The sequence below is a fragment of the Arachis ipaensis genome, chromosome B7, assembly GCF_059453495.1.
Source record: "Arachis ipaensis isolate K30076 ecotype BB chromosome B7, ASM5945349v1, whole genome shotgun sequence".
NCBI classification, from domain to species: Eukaryota; Viridiplantae; Streptophyta; class Magnoliopsida; order Fabales; family Fabaceae; genus Arachis; species Arachis ipaensis.
Genome location: NC_142442.1, coordinates 34,199,633 through 34,210,279, shown reverse-complemented (window position 1 = coordinate 34,210,279; position 10,647 = coordinate 34,199,633). Strand labels below are relative to the sequence as shown.

Below are 10,647 nucleotides of genomic sequence, written 5' to 3'. Positions count from 1 at the left end.
TGTGATTGATGTTGATAGAGGTGAATTAGTCCTTCAATTGAATAAGGACTCCCTTGTGTTTACAACTCAAGGTTATCCTTCTGTAAACATGGAAAAAAGGTACAGTAAGCTTCTCCCACTGTAGAGTCAACCAGAGCCCCCACAGCCAAACTCTAAGTTTGGTGTTGGGAGGCCACAACCAAACTCTAAGTTTGGTGTTGAACTCCCATATCCAAACTCTAAGTTTGGTGTTGGGGAGTCTCAACAATGCTCTGAACATCTGTGAGGCTCCATGAGAGCCCACTATCAAGCTATTGACATTAAAGAAGCGCTTGTTGGGAGGCAACCCAATTTTTATTTAATTATATTTTTTATTAGTTATATGTCTTCATAGGTTCATGATCATGTGGAGTCACAAAAACAATCAAAAAAATTGAAGAAAAATAAAAAACAGCATAAAAAAAAATAGCACACCCTGGAGGAGGAGTTCACTGGCGTTCAAACGCCAATAAGGAGCATCTGGCTGGCGTTCAACGCCAGAACAGAGCATGGAGCTGGCGCTGAACGCCAGAAACAAGCATGAAGCTGGCGTTCAACGCCAGAAACATGCTGCATCTGGGCGCTGAATGCCCAGAACAAGCATCAGTTCGGCGTTTAAACGCCAGAATTGCATGCAAAGGCATTTTACATGCCTAATTGGTGCAGGGATGTAGATCCTTGACACCTCAAGATCTGTGGACCTCACAGGATCATTTCAGGATTTGTGAACCCCACAGGATCCCCACCTTCCCTCCTCATAATCCTAGTTTTTTCCACATCTTCTTCTTCATCTATTTTTTCTTTTTTTGCTCGAGGGCGAGCAACATTCTAAGTTTGGTGTGGTAAAAGCATAGCTTTTTTTAAAGGGAAAACAAAAGCTTCCATCAAGGATCTATAGCTCAGTGGTAGAATATTTGACTGCAAATCAAGAGATCCCTGAGATAGCTCAGGGGATACATTTTCCCCCACACAATTATTGGGAGCAACTAAGGGTGGAACATCAAGAGCACTCCATCATCCTCCATGAAATTAGAAAAGATCAAAAAGCAATGAGGAAGGAGAAACAAAGACAAGGAAGAGACATAGAAGAGCTCAAGGACATCATTGGTTTCTCAAGAAGAAAACACCACCATCACTAAGCTGGACTCATTCCTTGTTCTTAAATTTTCTGTTTTTCGTTTTCTTTATGTTAAATGCTTATCTATGTTTGTGTCTTATTACATGATCATTAGTATTTAGTAACTATGTCTTAAAGTTATGAATGTCCTATGAATCCATCACCTCTCTTAAATAAAAATGTTTTAATTCAAAAGAACAAGAAGTACATGAGTTTCGAATTTATCCTTGAACTTAGTTTAATTATTTTGATGTGGTGACAATGCTTCTTGTTTTCTGAATGAATGCTTGAACAGTGCATATGTCTTTTGAAGTTGTTGTTTATGAATGTTAAATATGTTGGCTCTTGAAAGAATGATGACAAGGAGACATGTCATTTGATAATCTGAAAAATCATAAAAATGATTCTTGAAGCAAGAAAAAGCAGCAAAGAACAAACCTTGCAGAAAAAAATAGCGAAAAAAAATAGAAAAAGAAAAAGCAAGCAGAAAAAGCCAAAGCTCTTAAAACCAAAAGGCAAGAGCAAAAAGCCAATATCCCTTAAAACCAAAAGGCAAGGGTAATAAAAAGGATCCCAAGGCTTTGAACATCAGTGGATAGGAGGGCCTAAAGGAATAAAATCCTGGCCTAAGCGGCTAAACCAAGCTGACCCTAACCATGTGCTTGTGGCGTGAAGGTGTCAAGTGAAAACTTGAGACTGAGCGGTTAAAGTCAAGGTCCAAAGTAAAAGAAGAGTGTGCTTAAGAACCCTGGACACCTCTAATTGGGGACTTTAGCAAAGCTGAGTCACAATCTGAAAAGGTTCACCCAATTATGTGTCTGTGGCATTTATGTATCCGGTGGTAATACTGGAAAACAAAGTGCTTAGGGCCACGGCCAAGACTCATAAAGTAGCTGTGTTCAAGAATCAACATACTGAACTAGGAGAATCAATAACACTATCTGAACTCTGAGTTCCTATAGATGCCAATCATTCTGAACCTCAATGGATAAAGTGAGATGCCAAAACTATTCAAGAGGCAAAAAGCTACAAGTCCCGCTCATCTGATTGGAGCTATGTTTCATTGATAGTTTGAAATTTATAGTATATTCTCTTCTTTTTATCTTATTTGATTTTTAGTTGCTTGGGGACAAGCAACAATTTAAGTTTGGTGTTGTGATGAGCGGATAATTTATACGCTTTTTGGCATTGTTTTTAGTATGTTTTTAGTAGGATCTAGTTACTTTTAGGGATGTTTTTATTAGTTTTTATGTTAAATTCACATTTCTGGACTTTACTATGAGTTTGTGTGTTTTTCTGTGATTTCAGGTATTTTCTGGCTGAAATTGAGGGACTTGAGCAAAAATCAGATTCAGAGGTTGAAGAAGGACTGCTGATGCTGTTGGATTCTGACCTCCCTGCACTCAAAGTGGATTTTCTAGAGCTACAGAACTCAAAATGGCACGCTTCTAATTGCGTTGGAAAGTAGACATCCAGGGCTTTCCAGAAATATATAATAGTTCATACTTTGGTCGAGTTTAGACGACGCAAAAGGTCGTTGAACGCCAGTTCTACGCTGCAGTCTGGAGTTAAACGCCAGAAACACGTCACAAGCCAGAGTTGAACGCCAGAAATATGTTACAAACTGGCGTTCAACTCCAAGAATGACCTCTCCACGTGTAAACTTCAAGCTCAGCCCAAGCACACACCAAGTGGGCCCCGGAAGTGGATTTATGCATCAATTACTTACTTCTGTAAACCCTAGTAACTAGTTTAGTTTAAATAGGACTTTTTACTATTGTATTTGGATCTTCGGATCATCTTGGATTGTATTTTTGATCTTGTGATCATGTTTTGGGGGCTGGCCTCTCGGCCATGCCTGAACCTTTCACTTATGTATTTTCAACGGTAGAGTTTCTACACTCCATAGATTAAGGTGTAGAGCTCTGCTGTTCCTCATGAATTAATGCAAAGTACTACTGTTTTCTATTCAATTCAACTTATTCCGATTCTAAGATATCCATTCGCACCCAAGAACATGATGAATGTGATGATTATGTGACGCTCATCATCATTCTTACTTATGAACGCGTGCCTGACAAACACTTCCGTTCTACCTGCAACCAAGCTAGAATGAGTATCTCTTAGATATCTAATACAGGGGACCGAGTCCGAGTTATTAGTATCTTCGTGGTATAAGTTAGAACCCATGGATGGCCATTCCTGAGATCCGGAAAGTCTAAACCTTTGTCTGCGGTATTCCGAGTAGGATCTGGAAAGGGATGGCTGTGACGAACTTCAAACTCGCGAGTGCTGGGCGTAGTGACAGATGCAAAAGGAGGGTGAATCCTATTCCAGCATGATCGAGAACCTCCAGATGATTAGCCATGCCGTGACAGAGCATTTGGACCATTTTCATAGAGAGGATGGGATGTAGCCATTGACAACGGTGATGCCCTTACAGAAAGCTTGCCATGGAAAGGAGTAAGACTGATTGGATGAAGACAGCGGGAAAGCAGAGAGTCAGAGGAACGAAAGCATCTCTATACGCTTATCTGAAATTCTCACCAATGATATACATAAGGATTTCTATCTTTATTTTATATTTATTTATTATTATTCGAAAACTCCATAACCATTTGATATCCGCCTGACTGAGATTTACAAGGTGACCATAGCTTGCTTCATACCAACAATCTCCGTGGGATCGACCCTTACTCACGTAAGGTTTTATTACTTGGACGACCCAGTGCACTTGCTGGTTAGTTGTGCGAAGTTGTGAAGTTATGTCTGGACCATGGTATTGTGCACCAGTTCTTGGAGCCATTGCCAGGGAGAGAACGAACAACAAATTTTACAACCTCTGAGTAACAATTTCGCATACCAAAAGCATTAAATTATAAATATACCAAAAAGGTTGAACCAAAGTTGATGTTATGACTGCAAAAATGGAATGGCCTAATAAGCATTATAGTTACTGCATCCAATGTGCATAAATTGAAGAAATGATTAATATTGACCAACCAAAATATGAAAAGACATATATAGGGCTTGTTTGGGTGAGCTTCTAAGAAAAGATTTTTTTCGAGATATCTTTTTTTAAAAGATCTTATGGAAAAGTAAAAGTAATTTTATGTTTGGATATCTCATGCAAAAAGATCTTTTTATCTATCACTTATGTTTGGGTATAACAATATAGAAGTACTTTTTTGTTTATTTATTACATGAAAAACATATTTTTTTAAAGAAAAAAGATCTTTTAAAAAAGATGTAAATTGAAACTTCTCAAAAAAGATGTTTTTTTTTTTATTTTTCTAGCACTTTTACTTTTACTATTAGAAATTTGCCAAACACGCTAAAAAATAAAAAAGATGTTTTTTCATTGAAAAAAATTTTTTTTATCAAAATAATGGCACCCAAACAAGCACATACTCTTATTAAAGTAGAATCTAACACACACTTACGATGAGTTTTAAATTCTCTACTTAAAAATCGCTTAAAACAAAGAGACTCGTACAATTAAATCTCAACTTTATCTTCCATAGTCAAAACACAATAAGTGGCAATAACAGCTTCCCTACTTGTATGTAAGAACCGACTCTTTGACCCCATAAAATTAGTTCTGTGCTTGATATAAGAGAAGTTTGGAAGTTGTTTGAAGTTCACAGCTATAATCTAATCTCACTTGCCCTCATTTGGTTTAGGAATTTTCTTGTACTCATAATCGTCAATGTTCACCTTTTGTTGCAAGGCCTACACAACAAAATAAATAAAAGTGAACTTTTGGATAGTCATTATTACCTGAAATTTCTAATGAAGACAACAACAACAACAACACTATATCCCACTAAGTGAGGTCAGCTACATAGATCAGACAATACTATTGCACCTTATTATGTATCATGTCTATAATAAAAATGTTTACCCTGAAATTTCTAATGGAAGGGAAGAAATTTTCTTAGGTCCTGAAACTAGATTATCTCTCAAAGTACTATATTCAATAGTCAAAATGTACACCAAAGCGTTATCTATATTGGTGAATTCTTCACGCCAGCCCCATATTATTCAACACATGTTTAAGTTTAATATTAAATACAGTGCTTATTATAAGCATGTCCTAGCTAAGAATAACTACTCCTTTTCAAAAATAATACTACTTTGACTTTCTTGGTTTATTGATGAAATTCATGCAAGTAGATACAATGTGTTGAGATATATCAATTTTTCATGTATTTAGGGGGGAAAACACACCTTGAGCTCATCCTCCAATGAGATGGTTTTTGGATTGTATGCATCTACTGGTCCAAGTCTAGACAATGCTTTTCTTGCTTCAGTTATTTCCCATTCCTGATCATCCTTCACCTTTGCAATATCCTTGCTGCGAGCATAAGAGAACAAATAAAGAAGGAACATCTAAGTAGATAACATAACTAACTAAAATCTAGGGCATTATCTTGTTTTCTTAGTTGTATTTAGGAACAAGTGACATCACTAGAAGACCACCAAAATATGTTTTTGTATATGCACACCAATCTTGAAAACATGGTTAAGAAATTAAGAATGTGAACAGTATTCTCCATGCATTGGATTCTATTGAATAATGTTGATCCAATATTATAAAATAACACAAATCTTTAAACATTGAAAGTCTTCAATAAGTGAGATAATAGATTCAGAATGAGAGCTTCAAAAATCAGAATAAGCATGAGTTTTTTGTGCCTTCCAACATGAGCCTAATTGATAATGCAATATTCACATGTTTCCCATTGTGTAACCATATATAGCTTTGGTTTTATAGACCCAACACCTTCACATCTTCACATAACAGAAGAATATAGATTTTCACAATTCACAACTAAAAAGATTTGAATTTTAGAGAGATCAACATACCTGCCTTGCAAGAGATGACCAAGGCCAAGAGCACCAAGAATAGTAAGAGATATCATTGGAAGGCCATATCTCAGAAAGGGGCTTTTCCTGCCCCATCTCTTGAAGGAACTAAAAGAACCTGAATTCTTAGCTGTCACACTTTGCTTCTCCTTTTCTTTGTTTGCTTTTGCTGTGTGAATTGTACTCATTGATATCCAAACAACTCAACACCACACTGAGAATTTTCTGTATCACAAATATTCAGTAGGGATAGCTGGACTAGTGGCACTAAATGCCACGACTCAGCATTTAGTGCCAAAAACTTTGTAATTCGTGCCTGGTTTTTGGATAGCTGGCACTAAACGTTCTCTCATCGGCATTTAGCGTACAAGGTTTGCTGGATGAGTGGCACTAAATGCCAGGCGTTTAGCGCCAATAGCGTGGAAAAGCGGGGACCATAAGTGCAACAAAACAACAAGGCTTTTGGAGATTTGGTTTTTATAAATCAAATAACTATTAGAAAAGATTTTTTAGGTTTTTATTTAAGTTTTAAATCAATTTTAATGAGGACTATAAGTAGGATTGAGATCCGCCCACATAGGGACTTCTCTTTTCCTAATTTTCATTCTGCACTTTTAGACTTTTTTTTCTCTGCTAGAGTTTTCCACACTATGAGCAACTAAACCTCCATTGTTAAGATTAGGAGCTCTATTTATGTTGATGGATTAATAATTATATGTTCTCCTACTCTTGATTAATGCATTGTTTACTGTTTAAGAATTGGTTTCGTTCTTCATCCTAAGGATTGGTGATTACTGGATAATAACTCTAATCTAACTTGAGTTCCATTTGAGCCTTGGAAAAGTTATATCATTAGAATATAGCTTGAAACCAATTTCTTATAACTCCTTAATTGTCTGGGTTAGTATAGTACGTGACATATAACTACATTAATTTTGGGTTCTTATGGTTTATGTGGCTTGTAAATCAGAAATTGAACTTAACCGTCTGATACAAATGAGTGATCAAGGAATTGACGGTCGGTTGGATTAGAAAGGATTTGATTGCCTAGAAATATGAATTTAATCACTTGGGGTTTACCATAAACGAAATCATTGCATGATCAAGCTAGTTGACATTGAATATTAATCCGGATATTTAAACATCTCCAAAGCCTTAACTCTTTCTCAGACCGTTTTCTCCACCGTTCATTGTCTGCTTTCTTAATTTATTACTTTTATGCTATTTGACAATCAAAATTTTCATTTCAATTTGTCTAACTAGAATAGCTAATCAATCATTGCTTGATTAGTCCGTTAATTCTCGTGGGATCAATACTCACTCACCGTGAGTTATTACTTGGTACGACTTGGTGCACTTGCCGGTAAGTTGTGAATGGTAAATTCTGCACCAACCGATCAATGCTCTCAAATTCAAGGAGACTACACTCTTGCGATGGTCAATACTAACAACAACCGTTTCACCTACCACCCTAAAAATCAAGGTTCTTATTCTTATGGGAATAACTACAATCAAGGGTGGCGAGATAACTATAATCAAAGGTGGAACCAAGGGCCATCCAATTTCCCCTCTCAATACTAACAAGGCTACTAATCTTCTTATCAACTACCTTTCAACAACCATTCTTATCAAAACAACCAAGCCTACCACAATCTAACATTCCAACACCAAAACCAATCTCACAACCAAAAATACCAACCAGCTCCCACCAACCAATCTTCTTCTTCTTCAAGTCAAACCCTCTATTGAAGATACTCTTTGTCCCTTCCTCCAAGAAAAAAGGAACTTCGTTCTATGGTAGAAAAACAAGAGAAAACAATAGAATCCTCTGTGACCAAATGGCTTTCATAGCCGATGTTCTATCTAGAATGTCTTTACCCCCTTCCAACAACAACACAAACACCTCCCAACCATCTAGTTCCAATAGCCTTCCCTCTCAACCTCTCCCTAACCTAAAGGATGGCCTCAATGCTATCACCTTAAGGTCTGGTATCATGTTAGAGGAAGTTTCTCTTAAGACCATGGAGGATGTTCACACAGAGGAAGTAATTATGGAGGTAGAAGACATAAATGAGGAGGAAGTGCCAAGGCAAGAAGAGAAAGATCTGAAGCCTAAAGAGCCCAAGCGGAAGATTTTGATGAACGAGTCCATTTTCATCCCTTTCCCTACTATGGTCAAGAAGGCCAAAAAGGCTCCGGAGTTTGATCTTAACATGGTGCAAATCTTCAAAAAGGTGGAGGTAATAATTCTCCTTTTTGATGCCATTCAACAAGTTCCTAAGTATGCTAAGTTCTTGAAAGACTTGTGTACACACAAAGAAATGATAGGTAATCTTGAGACTCTTTCTTTGGATAGTTCTATATCTTCTTTGATCAATTCTATCCCGAAGAAGTATAGTGATTCGGGACTGTGTTTGGTTTCTTGCTGGATTGTTGGTGTTGCATTCTATGACTGTATGGGTGATTTAGGTGCGTGTGTAAGTATTATGTCCCTCTTAGTGTTTGCACGGTTGAAGTTGTCTCCATTGAAGAGGTTGCCTGCAAGGTTTGTTTTGGCTAACAAGAGTGTTATTATCGTGGCTGGGATAGCAAAAGATGTGCTTGTGCATATTAAAGATCTGGTATTCCCTGTTGATTTCTACATTCTTGAGATACCTCCAACGGATTATGGAAAGCCTTCATCCATTTTACTTGGTAGACCCTTTTTTAAGACCTCCGAATTCAAACTAGATGCCTTCACTGGCACTTATTCATTCAAGGTGGGTGACAAGACCATTAAGTTCAATTTGGATGGAGTGATGAGGCATCCACTGCAGGAGCACTCCAACCTTCGGTGCGATATCATCGATGAAGTAGTAGCGAAAGTGTAAGAGGAGACTCATGGAAAAATGGGTGTTGATAAGATTCAAAGTATGGGGAAGCATGAGGAGATTATTAAGAATGACTCACCATCCTCCCATAATTATGAAGACAAAGAACCACAATATGAGTTGAGTGATGAGTTGAAGCCTTTGCCACCTCATCTTAAATATGCTTTCCTTGAGGAAAACAACAAGTTTCCATTCATCATTGTGAGTGAGCTTTCTACACAAGAGGAGAAGAAGCTCTTTGAAGTTTCAAGAAAACATCGGAGTTCCATTGGTTGGAGCTTAGCGGATATTCTGGAGATTAGCCCACGGACTTCTACGCATATCATCTTTCTTGAAGACGGAGCTCGGCCAGTGAGGCAACCATAAAGAAGGCTTAATCCGACGATTCTTGATGCGGTGAAAAAAGAGGTTACTAGACTTCTAGATGCGGATATCATCTACTCAATCTCTGACAGCAAGTGGGTTAGTCCAGTTCAGATAGTTCCTAAGAAATCTGGGACCACAATAGAGACGAAGGAAGATGGTGAAGTTGTCACAACAAGGGTTCAAAACTCTTGGCGAGTTTGCATTGATTATAGAAGACTAAACGCCACAACTAGGAAGGACCACTACCTTCTCCCATTCATTGACCAGATGTTAGACAGGTTGTCTGGTAAAACCCACTATTGCTTCCTTGATGGCTGTACTGGTTACTTCCAAATACATATTGCCCCTAAGGATCAGGAAAATACTACTTTCACTTGCCCCTTTGGAACCTTTGCTTATAAAGGGATGCCATTTGGCTTGTGCAATGCACTATCTACGTTCCAAAGGTGCATGACAAGATCTTTGCCAATCTTATGGAAAATTGTTTGGAAATCTTTATGGATGATTTCAGCGTATATAGTGATTCTTTTGATAGTTGTTTGAATAACTTGGCTAAGGTCTCAGAAAAATGTGTCAATGCTCATCTTGTAATAAATTTTGAGAAATGTCATTTTATGGTTAGTCAAGGTATGGTGTTTGGACATGTTGTTTCTACTAGTGAAATTTCTATTGACCCAGCCAAGGTTGATGTTATTTCTAGTTTGCCTTACCCCTCTTCTGTGAGGGAGGTCCATTCTTTTTTGGGACATGCAGGCTTCTACAGATGTTTTATCAAAGACTTTAGTAAAATAGCCTTGCCTCTGTCCAACCTGTTTCAAAAGGATGTTGATTTTGAATTTGGAGATGCTTGCAAAGAGGCATTTGAGAAGCTGAATCACCACAGCACTAATTGTGAGAGGCCCTAATTGGACCCAACTATTTGAAATCATGTGTGAAGTCTCCAATCATGCTGTGGGTGCTGCACTTTCAAAGTGCGAGGGTAAGCTTCCCTGTACCATTGTGGTGCGCAAAATATGAACTCACACAACTTCACCGACAAATGCACCAGGTCGTCCAAGTAATACCTAAAGTGAGTGAGGATCGATTCCACGAAATTGTTGAATTGAGCAACCAATAGTTGTCTTGCAGGACTTAGTCAGGCAAACAGAAAAGAGGGTTATTGTTGAGAACACATAAAACAAGATAGTAAGGAAAGCAGTAAAGAATTGGTATAGAAACAATAATGAGAAAAACAATTAAGGCCTCGGAGATATTTATCTTTCCGGATTAACACTTCTTACTAAATATTTTAACAATGAATAATTCATTCCATGGCAAACTATAAGTGATTAAAGCCTAATGTCTTAGCGAGTTAATCTTCCAAAATCTTACTAAAACACCACAGACAAGGTCAATTCTTTCAGATCA

At 37.6% G+C, this 10,647-nt stretch overlaps 2 protein-coding genes across 2 annotated transcripts; one reads left to right on the top strand and one right to left on the bottom strand.

The window, feature by feature from the left end:
* Positions 1-4,767: 4,767 nt before the first annotated feature.
* LOC107607127 (uncharacterized) lies at positions 4,768-6,192 on the bottom strand. The gene is made up of 3 exons (XM_016309109.3): positions 6,005-6,192; positions 5,366-5,492; positions 4,768-4,867 (listed from the first exon to the last, which is right to left on the bottom strand). Exons 1-3 carry the CDS (start codon positions 6,190-6,192, stop codon positions 4,796-4,798), a joined length of 387 nt encoding a protein of 128 aa, XP_016164595.1. The 3' UTR covers positions 4,768-4,795.
* Positions 6,193-7,842: 1,650 nt separating this feature from the next.
* Positions 7,843-8,874, top strand: LOC148550800 (uncharacterized). The gene has a single exon (XM_088494625.1). It carries the CDS (start codon positions 7,843-7,845, stop codon positions 8,872-8,874), a length of 1,032 nt encoding a protein of 343 aa, XP_088350751.1.
* The last annotated feature ends 1,773 nt before the right edge of the window (positions 8,875-10,647 follow it).

Bases quoted from the DNA above. Each gene is read 5' to 3' on its own strand.
- LOC148550800 (XM_088494625.1), top strand. From the start codon at position 7,843: ATGGCTTTCATAGCCGATGTTCTATCTAGAATGTCTTTACCCCCTTCC.
- LOC107607127 (XM_016309109.3), bottom strand. From the start codon at position 6,192: ATGAGTACAATTCACACAGCAAAAGCAAACAAAGAAAAGGAGAAGCAA. The intron at 5,493-6,004 runs GTATGTTGATCT...TTATGCTCGCAG, and splicing joins GGTCATCTCTTGCAAGGCAG to CAAGGATATTGCAAAGGTGA. The intron at 4,868-5,365 runs GTGTGTTTTCCC...TTTGTTGTGTAG, and splicing joins CATTGGAGGATGAGCTCAAG to GCCTTGCAACAAAAGGTGAA.